The 23,581-nt window shown below is 45.3% G+C and overlaps 1 protein-coding gene across 1 annotated transcript in view; it reads right to left on the reverse strand.

The window, feature by feature from the left end:
- The window catches only part of LOC124711368 (endocuticle structural glycoprotein SgAbd-5-like), a 58,228-nt gene extending 35,507 nt beyond the window's left edge, over positions 1-22,721 (reverse strand). Inside the window, exon 1 of the mRNA XM_047241411.1 lies at positions 22,615-22,721. Coding sequence (XP_047097367.1) covers positions 22,615-22,629 — 15 coding nt within the window. The 5' untranslated portion in view covers positions 22,630-22,721. The remainder of the gene's footprint in view (positions 1-22,614) is intronic.
- Positions 22,722-23,581: the final 860 nt, after the last annotated feature.

Genomic DNA, 23,581 nt, shown 5'->3' on the forward strand with positions numbered 1-23,581 from the left:
ATGTATTATTATTTATAGTTGTTCCTAATTGAATACTGCGTCCTATATCTGTAAATACTGCTCCTATAGATAGTACATAGTGTAATTGTGCTATTACATAATAAATGTAATGAATTAAAATATCAAGGGATGAATTTGCTAATACTAAATCTGTTATAAGTAAGGAAATACACAACATGTTAGTTACATGCGGTTGCATCAAATCAGGTGAAACCTCGCAGGGGCACGCATACCTGGCGAGAGGCACAGTTGTTGCAGACACCTTTAAGCCCTCACTGTGCGTTCAGAACTGAAAAGAGCGACGTGATTCAATTAAGAGGCGTACTAAAAACACTGCCCAACACATATGTGCAAAGCTTTATCCGATGTTCACTCTCGTTTCCATTTAGTGATCTATCGGACCTTACTTTCCGAATAGTACACGAGAGCAAAATAAATGCCCAGTCTTTAGAAGCGGTAACTGGGTGTGACTATTCGAAATGATCTCAAATGGAGTGATCAAACTAAACAAGTAACGGACCAGCGAACTCTAGATTGCGGTTTATTGCTAGAATCCTGAAGCGATGCAGTCCTTCAACAAAGGAAATTGCTAACAATAAGTTAGTTCGTCCAGTCTTAGAGCATTGTTCGTCTGTATGGGACACTTACCAGTTGGGTCTGATTCAAGAGATTGAGAAGGTCCAAAGAAGAGCTGCAAGGTTCGTGACTGATACAATTAGCCATCGCGAGAGCGTTACAAATACCATTGAAAGTTTGAAGTGGGACACACTTGCAGATAGACGATGCGCTAGACGGAAGGGGCTGCTCACTAAATTCCGAAATGCGATCTTCGATGGGATGTAGAGCATATATTATCACCACCAACTTTCAAATAGCTCAACGATCACCATTCAAAAATAAGGGAAATTAGAGCTCGTACTGAGGCGTTCAGACATTTCCCTCACACGATCCGCGAGTGAAACAGTGGGGGGGGGGAATATGACTTTGGCGCGAATTGTGCCCTCCGCCACACAACGCTTGGTGGCTAGTGGAGTATATATGTAGATGTAGATAGCTCTCGTACATTCAGTTTACTGCGACGATGAACGAAGATGCTTTTTTCAACATACTCGGTGCTCTTTCTTCTACATCGTCATGATGAGGAAGATGTGAACACTTCCGCCCTCGAAGACGACAGAGCTACACATATGCTTTCCTTGTTTGAGGAAAGTCCAGACACCCTGACCCATCTCAGCTGACCCTCTAAAGCACCCTATCTTAAGTCCATAGAAAATATATGGACTACATTCAATAGTGGCTGAACCGTGGACAACAATGACCGAAACATTTTCTAGTGCTACGAGATGTTATCACCAATGTGTGGCTTTATCTGGATATAGGATACGTGAAGACGCCTCCTGAATCAATCTAGACCATTAGCGTGACTAGTGGCGATGTCACTGGTTATCAGTGTGATGCATCCTAAAGACGACAAACGTTTTTGTTCTGTGCTTATACAGTGGCGTGCGAACTGAAAAACGAAAATAACATCCGCATGATGTGACACTTCCAAGTAAGGTAGCTCGATAAAACGTGGACCATATGTAGAAAGAACTGACGACGCATAGTACAGAAGTTAGCAAAGAGAAATATCCAATGAGACGAACAGAAATGACACTTTTATTCAAAGACAATAATTGAACTGATTTCACCGCGATTTATGATGGTCCCCTGGCCGTTAAAGAGGCGCGAAACGGTTTTTAATGGTGTGTAGGATCAAATGCATGCTCTGCAACGAGCTCCCATGATGCCCACAAAGTTGGTGAGAAGTTCTCCTGATGGGGTGTTCAATCCCTCCATCAGCGCGAGTGAGAACTACTGGACGTCACAGCAAGTGGATATTCTCCAATACGTCTGCCCAACTCATCCCACATGTGCTCGATGTGGACCGGGGAGCCCAGTCTATTCGCCAGTAGATTAAAGATAGACCCAAAATTTCCGCGGTCCAGCAAGGATTTGATCCCGCGACCTCTCGATTTCCAAACAATCACTCTACCGTTAGACCATCCGAGGCGACATAAAATAGTAAAGGTCCCTGCCCCCGTGGCACGATTTCATATGTGCCACTGAGCACAATGTGCTGGTCGTCGGACAAGGAGACTTTCCCCAAGCAATCACCGTGCCGTTATGGAGCGTGGGATTGCGTGCCCTGCAGTCCTATTAAATGTGATTGCAATTGCCTGTTGCACGGTGTAGCGGTCGTCTGCTGCTGTTGTTGACCATGGTGGACCGTTTCTTCTCCTTCGAGCAGCAGTACCTGTTACTCCGAACACTCGCCATACACGTGAAACGATGTTGTGAGTAGCACCAAACTCCTGGTCTATACTCGTCAAACTTCCTCCTACTTCCAGTTTCCCGATGATTGTTGCCTGTGTAAAGTCATCCAAATGATACCTCTGGAGCAAGTCATAATGAAGAACACCTTATTAGTGCACCATAAAAGCTCGATGATTAAGACATATTCTTCCAACGTTCCTTCAACTGCCCCATTCGGCGCTCTAGTAACGCTAGCCTAACGCCACGTCTCGTCCAACTTCCTGTGAACGACTGGGAACCTCTGGCAGTATATTTCCCCTCTTTTGATCTATTTTTCCCCAGCCTGTCTCTCCATCCGACATCTTTTTGTTACCTCTCTAATGCCTTCTCTCTCTCTCTCTTTCTCTCTCTCTCTGTATGTCTCTCTGTTTTTGTCACTGGAACCATCACTGCAAGTTTCTGTACCGGAGAGTGAGATCTTTGTGTTACATTAATTTCTCGGCAGCTTCGTATGAGACCTCTTCACCGGAGATAATACAAAAGTCACTCAAAATATTATGCATTTCAAAAATGTTCAAATGTGCGTGAACTGCTAAGGGACGAAACTGCTGAGGTCATCGATCCCTAGACTTACAGCCTACTTAAACTAACGTAAACTAACTCATGCTAAGAACAACACACACACACACCCACGCCCGAGGGAGGACTTGAATCTCCGGCGGGAGCGGCCGCACAATCAGTGACATGGCGCCTCAAACCGCGCAGCCACTCCGCACGGCTATTATGCATTTTGGGATTGATTAAACAATTTACTTTTTCTTAGAAAACATCTTTCTCATACGGCGTGAACGCTGTCGTGAAATTTTCTCATTAATAAAAAGTGCCTGAACTGGATTCCGGCACAGAAATTTGACTTTCGCACGCACTAGAAATCGAAACTGTGGGGCGGATCGCCTGGCTTACCTGATTGGTTATCATTATCCGCGATATGTAACCTTTAGATTTCGAGTCCTACTACAGCACACAGGTTAAATGCTTCAGTAGATGTCAACCATGTTTATGGTTCAAATGGCTCTGAGCACTATGGGACTTAACTGCTGAGGTCATCAGTCCCCTAGAACTTAGAACTACTTAAACCTAAGGACATCACACACATCCATGCCCGAGGCAGGATTCGAACCTGCGACCGCAGCAGTCGTGCAGTTCCAGACTGTAGTGCCTAAAGGGAGTGGACCCCAACACCCCAAACAATACAGTACAAGCGGCGCTTAACTTCCTTGGATTCGACTGCAAAAGTGCTTCCAGGATGACAGGCTTCCGCTCCCACCACCGTCTACCACACTACCTGGTCGAGATGGCCGACACGGCCGCCTCCCGCGGCCTTCTGCAGATAAAAAGCCTTCTGCGGATGGACGTAAGGGTAGAAATCTACGAACCGCCACAGGTCCCCCAGCAATGTAACAACTGCCAGCGGTTCGGTCATTCGGGCCTCCGCTGCGGTCTGGCACCCCGTTGCCGCGGATGCGCTGGCAAACACGCATCCAACGCATGCACACTAATACACGAAAACATACGCCGTTGCGCCAACTGTGGCCAAGCCCATGCGGCCAACTACAGGGGCTGTAACGTATACAGAGAGGCGCAGAGGCGCAAAAACCACCCAAGTCGAAGCCACCCAACGTCATAACAAGACCAAGGCCCGCAGCAAACCCTGTCAAGAACGGAGTGTCGCTCGCCATGGCTACACGCCCTGGAGGAGCAGTGCAGGCCGCGGAACCTCTGCGCCCAGCACACGCACCTATCACAACCGCTGCGACAGCAACACAATCGTCTCAGCCAACACACGACACTGCACCCACACCGGTACCAACACCAGCCCCCAGAAACAACACGACCCCACCCCCTGTAGCCACTGCCTGCGAACCTACACATGACACACAAGAAAACACACTAACACAGGGAACCCAAGAACCAAAAACCCAGAGAAGGCGTAGGCGAACACGTGGAAACAGGAGCGGGAACACACGCGCACCACAACAAAATACCCAGCGACAACAAAACAATGCCACACAGACACACAGTCAGCAAGCCAGCGACACCAGCACACACACTACTCCTCCCCCCACCACATTTTACACACAGGCACCTCAAAATGTTCCACATAACAACAACACAAGCGCCAGCCCATCCATAACGCCAACACCCGCACCAGCGGCCGCCAACACCACAACCGAGCCACAGGCCGACACACACAACGCCAACACAACATTTGGGGTTTTATTGGAAACACTATTCCCCCGTCACACGACCACCCAGATCCTTCACAAGATCTGGGCGGCCGTCGGCACACTCTTCACACAGCTCACGACTGCTCAACCTGGGCAGTACTGGGCTGCCATACAAACAGCGTTCACCACACTGTTTACACACATACGTGGATAACACACCACACCCCGCCCCCATCGCAAACAACCAGACTTTGACACAGATCCTGTTCTGGAATGCAGACGGGATCAATAACAAAAGGGCGGAATTAGCCGCGCTCATGGAGCGTAAGGGTATCCTTATCGCACTGCTGAGCGAAACTAAGCTCAAACCACGCAACCAACTAAACTTCACCGGCTACTGCGCCTATCGTACCGACCGGCCGGACGGCTCCGGTCACGGCGGAACAGCCATCATCATACACAAAGACATAGAACACACAAACATAGTGCTCCCTGAACTCGAAAAACTAGAGGCAACCGCCGTCAGGGTCATGTTCAACGGAGCCTACACTACACTGGTGTCAGTATACAACAGCCCTAAAAACATCAAAACACGCGACATCAGCACAATACTCAACATATCACCGTGCGTAATAGCCGCTGGAGATCTTAACGCAAAACACCCGAACTGGAACTCACGAATACGAAACTCCAACGGCAAGAAACTATACGAACACGCACTAGGACGAAACTACATCACACTAGCGCCGACCGAACCAACGCACATTCCCTACCGGAGGGGACACAGGCCAGACGTGTTAGACATGGCCCTCATCAAGGGCATAACAACGACACTCAACGTTGCCGTTGAAAACGATCTGCCCTCAAATCACCAACCCGTTATACTGTACATTGAAGAAACACTGCAGAACATGGAACAACGCAGGATGGTAGACTACAGGCGCGCGAATTGGACCCAGTTCAAGGAAACGCTTGACAGTCGCATCCCACCAACCCACGCGATTAACGAGACTGCCCAAATTGACGAGGCAGTCGAAACCCTCACCGGCGCCGTCCAGGACGCAATAGCCAACACCATACCAATCCGCACGCCACAACAACACAGTGCTGCCCTGCCCCAGGAAATCCTGGGCCTAATCTCAATGAGGAACCGGCTCAGGAGACACTGGCAGCGTACCAGGCGCCAGCACTTCAAACGGCACATTAACAGGCTCCAGGGTATAATCCGGGAAAAAATACGAACATTCAAGACACAACAGTGGGACCAGAAACTCGAAGGGCTAGACACCACGCGGCCTGGCGTGTGGCAGCTAGCTCGACACTTCACCAGGGAGAAACTGTACACCCCCACGTTACAAGGGCCAGACGGACCAGCATATTCTGCGGAAGAAAAAGCGGAACTGATGGCCCTCACACTCGCAGCGTCATTCACACCTAACCTGATCCCTCAGACCCAGCATTCACACATGATACGGACCAGGAGGTCACACGCATCTTGGCCCAACCAGCGCGCAACAACATCCGACAAGCTAGTACAGCAGAAATCAAATGGGCCATCATGCATACCACCGCTAGGAAGGCCCCTGGTCACGATGGCATTCAAAACCGTGTCCTCCAGGAGTTCACGGACAAAGCTGTAGACTACCTAGCACACATTACGAATGCCATACTCAAGCACCAACACTTCCCCGCCTTTTGGAAGACGGCCAAGGTCCTGATGTTCAGGAAGCCGGGGAACGACCACTCCCTCCCACAAAATTGCCGACCCATCAGTCTGCTGAGCGCGCTCAGCAAGATCGTTGAGAAGGTAATATTAAAACGACTCACCGGGCACTGCATCACAAACGACACCCTGAGACCGGAGCAATTCGGTTTCAGGAATCACCACTCAACAACACAACAACTCCTCCGCGTCGTTGAATACATAACACACGGATACAACACAAGCAAGGCAACTGGGGCGGTGTTCCTGGACATCGAAAAGGCTTTCGATCGTCTATGTCACAACGGCCTAATACGCAAACTTAGTGACGCAGGGTTCCCCGACGGGCTCGTACGTCTCATACACTTATATCTCACGGACAGGAGTTTCAACACCGACGTGCAGGGCAAACAATCGACACGACATGGTATACAGGCAGGAGTACCCCAAGGAAGTATCCTAGGGCCCTTACTGTTTAGCCTCTACATTAACGACCTCCCAGCTACACATAACACGACGGTAGCAATCTACGCGGATGACACTGCCATCCTTGCGCAAGATTGGAAGCCGTCTAACATTAACTCACGACTACAGACCGCACTCAGAACGGCGGAGCCTTGGCTGGTGAAATGGCGTGTTAGAGTAAACGTCGACAAGTGCGAGGCCGTTCTGTTCACTAGACGACCGAAGCAACTGCGCAAACATCAGCATTGCAACCCAATAACACTACACACACGCCCAATACGTTTCCGCGAGAAGGTCAAATACCTCGGTGTCTGGCTGGACAGGAAACTACTCTGGGGGGACCACATTCAACACGTGACCAACAAAGCTAACGCGAGGCTCAAACAACTCTATCCTATGCTTAACAGGCGTAGCACACTGAACAGGAGGGTGTCTAGGTCCATGTACATGACACTTATTAGACCCCTGATGACGTACGCAGCCCCTGTCTGGGGATACGCTGCGCCAACTCGCCTGCGCCGTCTGCAGCTCATACAGAACAAAGTACTCAAAATCATAAGCAACGCTCCGCGCTACACACGCATCGCGGACCTTCACCGGGAATACCGGCTAGATACTATCTTGCAGGTATTCCAAAAACTCTCCACACGACTGTACAATAACACGAGACACTCGCGCAACCCGTTTATCCTTTCTCTGGGTAACTACGACCACAACCATAGATGGAAGCATAACAGACCAAAGACATTACTAGCTAGGAACTGAACATCTATGGTCTATAGAACGCTAACACGACAGTACTGGCGAGCCCCTGCAACACAGTAATTACTGGAAACCCAGATGTGCGACTAGCCGAAAAACAGGCAACTGCAGGGAAACCGTGCTGTACACAGCACGCAAACCAGCCACACACCCCCCCCTACACAGTCTGTGAGCCGATCTATGACCGATCGCCCACTAATCCACAACGACCTTGAACTGTTGCAGGGACGCAGCAACAGCAGCAAGCGCCGCAACAAGCTCCAACAACGACAAAGGTAACGATGCACGATACCTCGAACTAACACAACCACACCTTGCATGCACTGTCGCAGATAGCAAGCCGCTACTGCCCTTACTACCCGTCCTACTGTCGCAGAGGTTTTTTTCTCTTGGCTCTTGCCTTGGCACTTTTCTTCCTCTGCCCTTACAACCGCTACCCTTCAATCGTTTTCGACCACTTCTATCTCCTGATGGGCCATGTTAATGAGTAATCTTACCCAGACGCATGGACAACATCACAGCCCGCATCCTGTGACGCCTGATTCAAAAACTAACATGTTTACGGAGGTGACAGTAGAACTTTTGGTTTGGTCACCACGTTGGTGTGGGCGTGGAGGGGCCCCATCCTTTGTGTGGGCCTAGAAACGCTTGGCCACAACCATGTTTATGTTCGGTCAATAAGGTGATTCAGAAAACTGTCATTAAGACACTCTAGGGGAAAGAGTATTAAACCATCGTCTCAAAATCGTCATTTAGGACTTCCACAGTTGACCTGATGATTATAGGTGAATGGTGGGACCTTCGAAAGAGCGCAACTCTTTGTCCGAGTTAGTACACTAATGGCAACAATGTCGACGAGACGCGAAACTGGGACTGATTTCCATCTCCAGCCCTGGAGAGAGTTATGAGAGTGAGCAAGGTGAGTGCTATGAAACATTTTGTTGCCACGGTATACGCCACAGTAGCGAATGGATTGCAGTTTCAGGTGTCCAGCTGCCTCTGTCGTGAAACTGATTGTGGGCCGAAGCGACGTTCAATGTGTATTTAGCAGTCCTTGCGAGTCAGCACGTGAGTGCAGGACAGGCCGCTCCTGTTGGAAAATGTAACAACTGTTGCAGCCGGCATTGGCGAGTGGTGAATCAGTCGTCTTGGCCGCGGTATTAATGTGTCGAACAGAAAGCGAATGGGAAATACGGCAGAAAACGGTACAGTTGCTACAGGCTACGCGCAGAAATGCAGTGAACGTGAGGCACGCGGAGTACGACTTAGATAATCTTAGCCACTTACGAGTTTGAACTTTAGGATGTTGGGAAAAAGAAAACATTAGGACATCAGGCGCGGCATTTACTTGTTTTGATATTAACGTGTTGTAATACGGGGCAGTAGGCTGTATGAATTTTCCAAAGAAAGTTATTTATGATTATGGCTGTAGAAGATATTACTTCGCTATTGCTTTACGGCTGCTGTTAAGTATAATTAATTTATATTTCAACCCGCCTGAGAAACAGCACAAGTGAAGGCACCGTGTTGCGTGTGTTATTGGTCACAACTGTTACTTCTATTTCTGTTAAGTGCGACAGAACTCTTCAAGGATATCGTTACTTATACCATGTTATGCTTGACAGTTGCTTTATGCCGAAGCTACAATAGCCGAATGACAACCATAATGCGGAAGATGACGTCCTTTAAACACTTCTTTTGTTGAAAAACCTTCCCTCGATGTGTTTTACTTATTGCAAGTGGAAACAAAGTTCATGTAAAATGATTTCAAGGTATTGTTATTTTGCTTGCACTGCATTTATGTTCTCGACTTTATTTAGTGAGGCTATAATTTTTTCTTCCTTCGTGGCACAGTTAAGAGTCCGGCTACGTGGTACGTGACTTAAGGATTTGCTCGTAGACCGTTCGTAATAAAAATGCTTCAAATGGCTCTGAGCACTATGCGACTTAACTTCTGAGGTCATCAGTCGCCTAGAACTTAGAACTAATTAAACCTAACTAACCTAAGGACATGACACACATCCATGCCCGAGGCAGGATTCGAACTTGCGACCGTAGCGGTCGCTCGGCTCCAGACTGTAGCGCCTAGAACCGCACGGCCACTCCGGCCGCCCGTTTGTAATACTCACACACAAACGGCTGATACCGTTTCACAAGCGTTATTTTTCCGTTTACGGACGTCAGTTCAATTTAATGTCACGATGGTCTGTGCAAAGATTTCATGACTAATAATTTTCTCCTATTTTAACCAGGTGCTATCTGTAACATTCGATTCAAGTCTTGTCTCAACATATTTGTATTATCTATTAAAAAATTTTGCATCTTATAAGGTAATTAAAGAAGTAAAGAGTGTCTTGTCTATTTAAGTTGAGGTGTAGGAATTCTCTTTCTGTATCCAGAGGGTGCCCAGGTTCACTGTCCAGTTAGGGACACTGGAAAAAAAATTAGCTGAATGAACAATACGGTAGAGCAAAGAGAGGTAACATAGGTTAAGCCAGAACTTTTGATGACTGAAATTAACGTTTGATCTGAGCTGCTTGAGATAGCAGTCGTGTCCTACAAAGGTACGGATTAGAAAGCCAGAGATGTTAGTGTTTATGTTTGTCGATATCGAATACAATGGAGATAGATATCTTCAATAATAACCTCTTGCATACTCTAGCAAACAATTTATTTAACGACCGGTTTTGTTGCCTCGAAGCCATATCATCGGGTTAGATATGATGACTCATGACATTAAAGTTACAACATTGGCGAGACCGGAGATAGAGAATACGGGTGAAAAACTTTATGACCTATGACCTTTAGTTACGGAAATCTACCATCAATTACCCCAGTTATATACTCAAACCATGGTTGTAGGAGGGACTAAATGAAATTCCACTTAATCAGATGTCTAGCGTTTTAAAAACTGATGCTTTTCGCTTAGACATTGTTTCCGGTTCTAGTTTTGGACTGGTATGTAATTTTAATGTGTCATTAGGTTCCTTCATTACTGTTTTATGTCGGGCCATGTGGTGTAACAGTAGAGTGAGTATCTAGAAATCGAGAAGTCGCTGGTTCAACTTCTTGTTGGAGCACGAAAATTCTGAGTCTGCCTTTAGTATGCCCTTTAGAACAGTGGTCGTCAAACTGCGGCCCGAATCGTGTCTTCGTGCGGCCCACGGTTCTCAGCCGTGTTTTATAATAACAGCGGAATCTAAATGTGTCAACGTTAAGAGCTTCCTGAGAGTGTATTTTTCTTGCTCAATAACAAAAAAAATCTTTATTTACAAAGACAGTAATATTTTAAGAAGTACTTAATTTTAAACGACATTGCTGAATTCAGCCGTGAGTTAAGATCAGTTGCTATGTTATAAATGTAAAACGGAAGTGGAATGGATTCTTGAATGCTTGTAGCAAGTAATATGAAATAAAATTAAGGCTGTTGTAATAAAATACAATGAGTAAAACAATAATGATATTCAGAATTTCTAGTTAACTTTTGTGATTGTGTCTCACACTGCAATTACTGTTATTAATTAACAGAACTAGCTAATTTATGTGGGTTGCCAATTATTAATAAGCTCGGTAGGGGTAGGTATGGTAAAGTGAACAGGATGGGACAAGGGGTCACTGTATATTTTTTTCACTGAAGGCTGTTGCTGTCTGCCGAGAAGTGGTCAGACTATGTTGTTCTAATATACATCGTCACTGTCGTTGGTGTGACCGACAGAGAAAGCTTGTTGTGTTATTTTTTACTAAAAACCTTTTTTGTTTTTGGGTCACCTGATATAAGATAATTATTTATATTACTCTAGTTGCCTCACTTGTATGGAGATTAATAATTTTTTGCAAACGTAATATCTTGTTAATTATTTCAGTGCGATAATGTCTTCTGTGGATCCCTAATGCTGACATGCTGTCCAGACAAGAGAAGTGGCCGAACGGCTCGTCGGGAAAAGTGGTCAATGTGTTCATCTCAATAAGAATTAGTTACTTTCAAGATATCATCATAATGCAACAGATAAAACTGACTTATAAACCCCGTTATGTACAAAGCTATCATCTGCCGTTCCATCCCTTCCTGACACTTTTAAATTAATTAAGCTATATTATTTAAAACAGTCTCTTTTCTGTTATTTTGGCCTAATACAAACGTGAGATTTAAAACGGTCTGCTATTAGCGCTTGGTACTCTTTCAGATAGTAAGACTCCTAGAAAACGTGCCAGAAAATCAGGATACCAGACATCGGATCCTGTAGTGATGGCACTAGCTGTAGTAGCCTCTCAGGTCCTACGTAACCCTTCAGAGGGAATGTGCTTCCAATATGTTTTTTCTCTTTCACTTAAAAATATTTGGTGTGATTCTTTATAATATGTAAATTTCAAAATTTGGTTTCTCTTCGAGCGATTGAGCGACCACATAACCCCTTCTCCCCCTCCCCCCTCCCCTCCACCTCCCCCTCCCCTCTCCACCGTCCGATTTCCCCCCTCCTCCCTCCCACCCAGTTCCTATGCGGCCCGCAGAGTATCCCTAAAATGTCAATTTTGGCTCTTAAGCAAAAAAGTATTACGATCACAGGTTTCTAACGAAACGAGGTTTGGATACCAATTTACACTATAGAGCCCATTTATCCAGATGGAAAACGGGTCAGCTAAGAGCACTCAAGTGGGGTCCAATCGACATGATAAAATTTTTTAGCTGTTACCCTAAAGTACTTACCTAAAAATACAGGGGCCTTTCTTACGGAAACATAGATTTGTTTCGTTAAGCTGCTCCACTAATCCCGACAAGGGGTGAACTGGACCGGTGATAAGACATTGGACTTACATTTGTGGGGACGATAGTTCAGATCCCCTCGCTTACATGCGTATTTAGATATTCCATGTCTTGTTTCACATAAACCAAATGCTGGTGCGGTTCTCCTCGGAAGGACACGATAGATTTTGCTGGCTTTACCGACGAGGGACACTTAAATTCTAACCCTCCATCCTTTCAGTGTCACCAGACGCCAGAGTCTAACATACACATCTGTACTCCACAAAGAAAAGTATGTTGTGCGGCGGAAGGTGGACTGTCCGTCAGAACTATTTCTTCTTTGTCCTGCTGTGTTAATACCTGTTAGTAACAGCTAATATCAACTGCGTGGACAATGCGTTAGTGACTGAACATGCATTGCCACCATTCCCATTTGCCTGCTTGCTTGTAACGAGGGTTCTTCTGGATTCTATACACTACTATTGCAACAGTGCTGCAAAAAACCTTCTGTAGGCATTGTTTTATTCACTAGTAGTTAACTGGTAAGAACGGCAGTATTTATGCATGGAATAAGTCGGAAAAAATTTTAAAATTTCTTTCCATTCGCGAGTAGCTCTGAACTCATTTCATTCCCCTTCGTATTCGTATCACGCAAGTTACAGGTAGAACGCGTACGAGAAGAACGTCCTTGACCGGCTTATTTGTTGCCTTGCATCACCAGTCCATCGGTAACAGCCTAGCGTTACTCTCCATGAGCAAGGCTAATAACACAGATTACTTAACTGCGTAATTGGAAGAAAGGTCTCTCACAACAGACATAGAACTATAATCTGAAACATAATGATGTGACCTGACCCATATGTAATCACTGGCAAATAACATGAAAATCTCTGCAAGGGTACAAATGTTATAAAAGTGATTAAATTTTCGTTATTTAAACAGTAACGTTTGTGAAAATTGCATCAGCAGTAAGTGGCACTTAATGAAGGCCGGCATTGCCTTTCTAATCTATTATTTCCCTACTAATACATGACATCTGCATCTAAATATATATTTTATAGGCGACCATAGCGTGTGTGACGGAGGGTATATCTCATTTTACGTTCATGATCTTTTACAAGATACATGTAGGAGGCAGCATTATGCTGATTGACTCTTCTGGAATCATGCACTCTGCAATTTTAACAGTGAACCACATCACGATGTGCAACCCTTTTATCGAAGCATCTGCCATTGGAGATAGATTAGCATCTCCGTGACGCTATCGAGCTTACTCGTGACGGAAGGCGCTGCTCTTCTTCGTATTATCTGGATGTACTCTACCTGTAAGGATTTCAGGTTGAAAAGTGATGCTCAAGTTTTGGCTGAACTGGAGTTTTGGAAGCTGGAGTACAGCGTATCCTGAAAATTCAGTCTGACTTTTGACGTTTCTAGCATTACGTTTTAGTGGCCGTTTCAAATTAAATCACTTCGTATCCATACTCCCAGTTATTCAATGGATGTTTCCCGCCGTTTATCCTGCATTTCGATAGATTCTTGAATCCTTGCGATTTCAGTAGATATAGTTGCATCATCCGCAGACAGCCTCATGGAGCTCTCGATGTTATCAAATGGTTCAAATGGCTCTGAGCTCTATGCGACTTAATTCTCGATGTTATCCTCTTGCAGCTCCAAAGAAATCGGTAAATTGGTATAGGCATGCGTATTCAAATACTGAGATATGTAAACAGGCAGAATACGGCGCTGCGGTCGGCGACGGCTATATAAGACAACAAGTGCCCGGTGCAGTTGTAAGATCGGTTACTGCTGCTACAATTACAGGTTATAAAGATTTAAGTGAGTTTGAACGTGGTGTTATAGTCGACGCACAAGCGAAGGAACACAGCAAATCTCCGAGGTAGCGATGAAGTGGGGTATTCTCCCGTATGACCATTTCCAGAGTGTACACTCGTGAATATCAGGAATCCTGTTAAACATCAAATCTTCGTCATCGCTGCGGCTGGAGAAAGTCCCAGTAAGAACCTGAACAACGACGAATGAAGAGAATCGTTGAAAGTGACAGAAGTGTAACCCTTCCGCAAATTGCTGCAGATTTCAGCGGTGGGTCACCAACAAGTGTCAGCATCCGAACCATTCAACGAAACATATTCGATATGTGCTTTCGGAGCCGAAGGCCCAATCGTGTACTCTTGACGACTGCACGACACAAAAAGCTATACGCCTCGTCTGTTCTCGTCAACACCGACAATGGACTCTTGGTGACTGGAAACATGTTGCCTGGTCCGACGAGTCTCGTTTCAAATTTTATCGAACGGGTGGACGAGTACGGTTATGGAGACAACCTCATGAATTCAAGATCCTTGCATGTCAGCAGGAGACTGTTGAAGCTGGTGGAGGCTCTGTAATGGTGTGGCGCGTGTGCAGTTGGAGTGATATGGGTCCCCTGACACGTCTAGATACCACTCTGACGGGTGACACGTGCCTAAGCATCCTGTCAGATCACCTGCAACCATTCACGTCCAATGTGCATTCCGACAGACTTGAGCAATTCCATCAGGACAATTAGATACCCCGCACGTCCCGAATTGCTACAGAGTGGCTCCAGGAACACTCTTCCGAGTTTAAACACTTTCGCTGGCCACCAAACTAGCAGGACATGTACATTATTTAGCTCATCTGGGATTCCTTGCAACGTGCTGTTCAGAAGACATCTCCCACCCCTCGTACTCTTACGGATTTATGGACAGCCCTGCAGGATTCATGATGTTAGTTTCCTCCAGAATTACTTCAGACTCCATTTCACTTCGTGTTGCGGCACTTCTACGTGCTCGCGGAGCCCTATACGATCTTAAGCAGGTGTACCAGTTTCTTTGGCTCTTCAGTGTATACACACACACACAAACAATATATATATATGTATATGCACGCGTTACTTCGACAAGCATTCTCGAGATTGTAAATTAGCTGTGCATTTTCACATCATCTGGTTCCTTTAGTTCCTCCAGCAACCGGGAGTACCCTACTGCCAGAAGACGGGAAAGTCCTTTCGCGTACTCTATGCAGAATGTTGCAGGTATCCTATCAGGTATTTAAAAAAAGCGTGATTTAGCCTCTGATTTTCACATTGACGTAATCGTCATATTTCATTTCATGGCACTGCAAACAATGCCCGTGTTATGTAATCGAAAGACAATGTAGGGTGCCTGACTGCGGAAACCAACATTCTATGTCTTGGATTGTAGGAAATATACTCTTTTCGACGAAGAATGCTTCTCCTAGTAGCGTGGCCTCCAAGAGTCATCATTGGTGTTGGAGTCTCATTCCAATCCGTGACTGCTCTATCATGGTCAGCAGCTCACAAAATGCGTTCGGAGATGGGTGTAGGCAAGCATATCCCACCGTGTCATCTCACATGTGTCCAGTATAAATGATTTAAGTTAATGTGGGAATCTACAGGGGCACCTTTGTGTCTGCAGAATGATCCTCAAACCACAGTGACGCCGTTAGAGGGCGGCTTGCTGATCGGTTGAGTGGTGCTATAGGCGAATAAACGAATGCACATGGTTGGACATGTCAGACAGTCAGATAAGTACCAAACTTGGTATATCGACAGAGTATCAATCTAAACCCCGATACAGTTTGTGCTATGTGCTGACCTCCGTATCTTTCGCCGGCGAAACATGGCGGTCCGGTGATGGTGTTCCTGTACCAATCCTAGTGCCCTACAGCGTATGGAGATCAGAAATGATCATGTAGGCGATGGGCTCCGGGATCCTTAGTCAGAAGGGGATTTTGATAGAGATGCTCACTGAGTGCAGTCGATCAGTGTACAATTGGCCAGTTACTTGCTGTTGTAATGGGACCTTTAACCGATGACACAACTGGTGACAGTGGACAGTGGTTACCATCATAAATCTGAAAACTCGAGTTAAATTTTAAATATTTGAATGGCTCTGAGCACTATGGGACTCAACAACTTAGGTCATAAGTCCCCTAGAACTTAGAACTACTTAAACCTAATTAACCTAAGGACATCACACACACCCATGCCCGAGGCAGGATTCGAACCTGCGACCGTAGCAGTCCCGCGGTTCCGGACTGCAGCGCCAAACCGCACGGCCACCGCGGCCGGCAAACTCGAGTTACTCTGTTCACTGAACACTGCTTGTAACAGCTCATAGTGCATCGGGCACCTACAGTCTGGCCGCGACCAAATGCGCTGATACCTAAAGTCTATCACAACCCCGACGGCCACCGCCAGTATCAGTAGGAACAACCCAACTCACCATTCGTTCTGGCGACGCGAGCGCTCTTCCTCGCAGCAGTTTCTACGGCAGTCTGTAGTTCAGCTTTCCAAGAAACACTACATCTAAACAATGACACGGACAAGGTCCACCGTTAGGTTGGGGTTGGGTTGTTTGGGGAGGTGACCAGACAGCGAGGTAATCGGTCTCATCGGATTAGGGAAGGACGGGCAAGGAAGTCGGCCGTGCCCTTTCAAAGGAACCATCCCGCCATTGGCCTGGAGCGATTTAGGGAAATCACGGAAAGCCTAAATCAGAAAGGCCGGACGCGGGAGCACCGTTAGGGAAATGGAAGCCGACTTCTGGTCATACAAGACACAGCGCTGACTTAGTTAAGCCTTCATGTCACTGCAGTAATTCTGATACAGTGTTCGATGTGTATACTATATGATGAAAAGTACGCAGAAACCCCTATGTAATGCGGAATTAACCACTATATGCCAAAGAGGTGGATCAACCATTATACAACGAGGCGCAAGTTATCGCATTCTCAGTAAAGAAGTAGTAACACAGAATGATTCAATCAGGAGAGCTCAGTGACTAGTGGACTAGTCACTGGATTTCACTTGAGTAGCAGATCCATCAGGGACATCTCAATCCTTCTAAACCAGCCCAAGTCGACTGTCAGTGAGGTGAAGTTGAAACATGCAGCAACAATCACAGCTCAAAAAGGACCAGGCAGACGTCATGCGCTGATGGACAAGGAACGGCGAGCATTCCGGGGAGTGACTGTAAATAATGGCTTGAAATCAGCAATAGGAATCATTCGTGAGATCGAAAGCACTACCAGAAGTTCGTCTATCAGCAGTAAGTCGAAAAGAATGCTGCCTAATGGTCGAGCAGCTCTTCACAACGCACACATTTCTGTAGCCAATGTTAAGGGACGCTTGAGGTGGAGTAATGAATGAGGCTACTGGTCACTGGATGACTGGAAACGCTGTATTCTGAGGCAATCCGATGGAAGAGTCTGGGTTTGGCGAATGCCTGGAGAATGTTGCCTGCAATCATGTGTAGCGCCAACGTGACGTATCTTCTCTGGTTTCGGCTCTTGAGTAACAGACATTCAGATACATCACTGATAGTATTCCTCAGCAGAGTTCAGGTGAAGGGTGGACACACCGCTTGTTAATGCCCACCAATATGTATTCGGGTACTTTCATTGAAACTATTAAGATACTGTAGTTCATGCAATGAGTGTACCACAACGTGACTACGAAAAAGATCCCCATTCCGTAAAAAACCTCCTTAGTAATTAACGATTAAGTCCATGAAAAACCTTTTCAGGATGCTACAGTTTTCAAGGATGTCAGTGTACAAAAGTTCTGGAAGCCAGGTAACAAACACCAATAAAATCAAAGAATACACCTGAATTTTTTGCCAGTATAGATATCAGACAGAATCTACTTCCACCGTCGAAATATTATGTGCGTACGAGACTCGTATCCGGCAGAACACACGAAACGTCAATATGTCAACCAAATTCATATTTGTAATAGCGTCTATGTACCTCTTTGTCAATGCTGCTGGTAACATGTCATATGCTATTTCAGAATGTTACATTAGTCGATCTGAATATGCTGTAATACATTCCGCTGCGAATCTTGAATGTTTATAGATCTGTAAAGTTTCTTATTTTCCTGTTGGCGGTCTTACGTTGCCCCATAGGTTCCTCGATTTTGGCGGTTACCAGCATTGTCCGTGCACAATACTTCGACAACGTAACTTGTTACAGATACGCTTCCAAAATGGGAGCAGATTCTTTGTGATATCTATAATGGAGAAAATTTCACGTTTTTCTCATAGATCTAAAGAGAGGAAAAATTCAGAAACGAAAAAGAAAGTTCGTGAAGATATCTATACGTACAACATTTCAGGTCAAAAGGATAGACTGTATAATTTTCATTAAAACCCAAAACTGCAATTTCCAATAATGATCATTAAAATAGGGAGAGATACAGCTTTGGGGCATCAGGTTTTCATGGAAAGCAAGCGAATATATCTTATATTGTAAGAGTAATGATAATGACAGTAAAAATTGCAAAAATTTGTTGTAATCCAAATAAAATCAATGAGACAGAATAATAAGGGTGATTTTTTTCTTAAAGTAATAACGGCAAGACAAGCAATGGTCGTTTAAAAGGAATCGTATTAACAATGTGTTTGTACAGTGAGATTATCATGATTCAATTTTACGCTCACCTCGTAACGTATTCGGAAGTATGTGATCACTTATGGCTTGATGAAAGTGACAGAACACTGACAGAGTACGTGAGCACAAATGATTAAGTTCACATCACTCTCGAAGAAAGGAAAACTAGACAGCACAGAAATAACGCTTTGTTGCACGGAGACAATAATATTCTGCCACCTATTTTTAGAGTTGTTTGTAGTAAATTTGGATACTGGTTCAGACGTAGGACAGAAAAAATTGAGGAATGGGGAGGGGGCACTCAATGATGAGTTTCACTGTAGAGCTGTGTCAGACAGCTTGTTGCACAACGAGCCATTTACCGAGGCGATGAAAAGATGGCACGGAGGGAACCTTGACATACCACGGCGGGTAAAGCTGGAGATCCGGGTCCAGTCCCCGAAGCGGATGTTCTTCTTGTCCTCTCCGCAGTGGAATTTATTATCCTAACCGAGGTTCCGTTATTTCGGAAACAAGCGGAGGCAGGCCATATTCTTTCCATTGCCTTAGTGCAGATATGGAAATCGAAAATACTACAGTAAAAAAAAAATCTAAAAAAGAAGCTAGTAAAAGAGTTAAGGTTTGCTTGTCGAGAAGAGATGCGGTAAACTTTTTGTCGACGTTTACATTTGTCTCAGAAGTCAGTGCAGCGAGAAGCGACCTTGACCAAGGACGCGGAGACGACCGAGAGACTACTAGACACCGGTCCCTCCGGACGTTAGACGGTCAGATCGGTACCAAACGTTGGAAACCGACAGAGTATCAATCTAAACTTCGATACAATTTGTGCTATGAGCTGTCGTCAAGGAGCTCGTGCGTAAAGGGAAAGTAACAAGTGACACATGACCCGTGGAGCACAGGAAAAGTGTAATAGAGGGCGTCTGCCGTGAAGAGCTCTGAGAAAGTCGTAGAGCGTTAGTTTGTCGTACCAACGGTCATGGGTTCGAGGCCTGGTCATACTATACTCTGTGCTGTAGTATATATCAAACGGTTATATGGGACGTGTTCCTGACATGTAAAAGGACAGTTAGAACTTTGTAGCCATGTTCTATTGGCAGTCTGCTTGTGCTTCGTTATTTGAGAGCAGCAAACCTGTACATTTATAGTTTCACATAATAAACTAAACAATCGGAACAGGAGAATAAAGAAACAATTCCAACACACGCAGGGAAGTGTTAATTATTGATAAGACTATAAATAGAAGATTTCTACAGCCCCGACAGTCCTTTTACTTGCCAGTAACAAGCCGTCCCCCAGTTTCACAAATACTACCGTGCAGGAACTGGCATGACCAGCGCTCGAACCGTGATCCTTGGTAAAAACAACCGCTCTACCGGCTGCCCAACGGCAGATCTTTAAGGCAGAGGCTCTCAGTTTTGCCCTCTCTGTGCTCCACTGGTCAGGTCTTACTTGCTACCTACCGTTTACGCACCTTCTTCTGGAGGTCAGCACATAGCACAAACTGTATCGGGGTTTAGATTGATGTTCTGTCGATATACCAAGTTTGGTATTTATCTGACTGTCTGACATCTGGAGGTTTGGGTGTAAGAAGGATATTCTTCAAATACATTTTGCAATGTAAGTGCTGCAACAGCCTTTATATGGATGTGCTTTAGTAATATGCGATAGTTTTCAAATGAAAATCTAAAGTTAGTTTACTATCGAAACATATTCACCACGTCATCTTAGGCAACAGTAGACAGCAGAAGAAAATGAAATAGAAATTATAGATCGTTCTACAGTACTTTTCATCAGTTAATAGATTACCTTTGTGGAAAATGCGAGCATCCTAACACGTATTGCTATTACCGAGTTAACAATAATTAAAGCACTGGTCACATTTTCTGGAAGGGTGGGATTAAAAGTCCCACACAGCCTCCCAGATTTTGTTTGTTCGTCGGTTCGCGGTACTGCGGGTATAGTGCCTATGAGAAAGTCACGGCCCACTACACTATCAGCCCTCCTACTGTAGTGTCGATTTGTTCTCTCTCCCTATCAACGCCGTCATCGGCGAAACGTTAGCCCCTTAGTTATCTGCTTCTTACGTATTAGTTTTTCTTGTTCATACGACATGTCATGTCATGTCAGATTAGTACGTCAGTGATTTCGTCAATGGACGGTCGTTGCGAAGAGAGTACATAATTCCTCTAGCTTTTCTTCGTGGTCTTCGACAGGCTATTTAAGTAGTTCGCCCTACTGGAATGGGATTGGCCTTGTTTAGAAGGAACGCGCATGGATGAAAGCAGCAAATCTCAGCGAAAGTGAGTATACCTTTTCCATCGCTTTTTTCCATCGTTAATAACAATTATTAAAATTAATAACAATTATTAAAACAAGGGGACTCTTGCTATAAATGGACAAGAAGCGGCAAAATAGAATTTCTCAGTATTCGTATTACAATCTCTCCTGCACGACATTATGTTGTAACTTAAACTTTCATCAAAAGCATATTAAACGACTAGCACGTCGATGAGCCTCATTTAAATCCTGCTTGAGACATACAAATCAATAATAACGTAAATGGGCAAATATCAGATAAAAAAATCTCTTTTATTCACGGTTGTCGGCCGCGGTGGCCGAGCGGTTCTAGGCGCTCCAGTCAGGAACCGCGGGACTGCAACGGTCGCAGGTTCGAATCCTGCAGCGGGCATGGATGTGTGTGATGTCCTTAGGTTAGTTAGGTTTAAGTAGTTCTAAGTTCTAGGGGACTCATGACCTCAGATGTTGTCTCATAGTGCTCAGAGCCATTTGAACCATTTTTTTATTCACGGTTGTTCTGAAGAAATTTTGTGGTTTCGTCTTCAGTGAGTCATTATCAGGACTCCGTATCTTGTTACCAGAGTAATTTGTCATGTCGTAATCTAGCGTCCATCGTGGACACTTCAACTAACTCTAGTCGTTCTAAGTGACTACTTGACATGTTACTTTCGTATATGATGCTATTCCGATGATGGCTACAGTCGAATTAGGTTGACAGTCATAAATTCATCAAATACGTTGGAAAAATTTTTCAATAAAACAACATAATACCAAATAAATCACGTGTTCCAGTTTGACGTAGTGAAATTTGGTTGAATAATTGTTTTTTACCGGTTATAATAATCTGATCACATTCAGGTGCCATAAATTGTTTACAACAAGCTGCAGCGCAACGTTCTTACTGTAGTGCCAAAGTAAATAAAAACAGCTTTAGTAATAACGGCAGTGATGTAGAATGGTTATCCTTTTATTTAGCGCCAAAGTAAGAAGTTGTGAGGCATGCTATTGTCAATAATTTTGTGAAGTCAGATGACTGAAGCCAGTAGTTAATATAGAAATGTGACTTTTTTCAGATGGTTAGAATATTTTTGGGAAAAAATATAACGAAGCAAATATCTATTCGTAATCTTTAGTTTTCATTTACATTTGTAGTGGAATCCATAGTAGCCGGCCTCGGTGCCGAGCGGTTCTGGCGCTTCAGTCCGGAACCGCGTGACTGCTTTGGTCGCAGGTTCGAATCCTGCCTCAGGCATGGATGTGTGTGATGTCCTTAGGTTAGTTTAAGTAGTTAAAGTTCTATGGGATTGATGACCTCAGGTGTTAAGCCCCACAGTGCTCAGAGCCATTTGAACCATTTGAATCCATAGTAGATGGCTTACAATACCAGGAGATTGTGTCTTGGTGTTTAAAAATATTAAATCAGCCACGTAACGGTTATAGAAGCAAGTCCGTAAGTGATGATAGGGAGAGTGGGGCGGTTCTTTCAAGAGTATGAAGTGTGAGGGGGAGGGAGGGGAGGGGGGAGAGCGGGGGAGTTAGAATGGGGCAGAAGGAAGTGGTGACAGAGTGTTGTCTAGCACTGTTGGTAGGAGAGAAGGCAAGGGTTAAAGAGGTGATAATAAGTGGTGAGAATGGTGGTGACCCGGAGCGAGGCGTGGGCGTTGACTTACCGTGCACGGGTTCATGTCGGCGGCGTAGCTGGTCTGGCGTCGTGGAGCTTGGCGCACTGGCGAGCCAGGCCGGCGGCGGCGTGCTATATATGTAGAGACGGGCAGGCAGGCAGCTAGCGCCGTACAGTACGTGGTGGCGCCGCCAGCGGCGGCCCCCGCCCCGCTCCCGGGCGTCAGGCGTCGGCCGTCGCGTCATCGCCGTCGCTCTCGCAACACTCTAAAGAGGCGAGTGCGCACGTACAGGAACTGGCCGCTTGTTAGGCACAGCCTTTGTTACGGAGGTGCAGCGCGTGAAATAAGACGCGTCCGCGTAAGCTGACTGTGCCTCGATTTCACAGCTCGCCCCTCAGGATCACTGGTGGGGATCTCTAAGCGAGTTTATGAGTTTCCAATTGGTTACTGAATAGTCATCTTTCGAAAAATCACTTTTTGTCCGTTTTTGCTTTCAAATATGCACTGGAGCGCCACAGGAAGTGGTATTGGCATGCGTATTCAGAGATATGTAAACAGGCAGGACATGGCGTTGCGGTGGGCAGCACCTATATAAGACAACAAGTGTCTGATGCAGTTGTTAGATTGGTTACTGCTGCTACAATAGCAGGTCTTATTACGCTTTGGCGTTGCATCTGACAACCATCTGCATCTGACGGGGAAGTCGCCCATATATAGGCCACAGAAACCCCATAATGTGTGCTTCAGAAACCACAACTGCTGAACCTCGGTAGAGCTACAGGCTTTCCAGGCAGAGTGCACATACACTGAAGCGCAAAAATTAATAAATAAATAAATAAATAAATAAAAACTGGTATAGGCATGTGTATTCAAATACAGAGATATGTAAACAGGCAGAATACGGCGCTGCGGTATGCAACACCTATACAGAACAACAAGTGTCTGGCGCAGTTGTTAGGTCGGTTGTTGCTGCTACAATAGCAGGTTATCGAGATTTAAGTGAGTTCGAACGTAA

Source organism: Schistocerca piceifrons, chromosome 8 (assembly GCF_021461385.2).
Source record: "Schistocerca piceifrons isolate TAMUIC-IGC-003096 chromosome 8, iqSchPice1.1, whole genome shotgun sequence".
NCBI lineage: Eukaryota > Metazoa > Arthropoda > Insecta > Orthoptera > Acrididae > Schistocerca > Schistocerca piceifrons.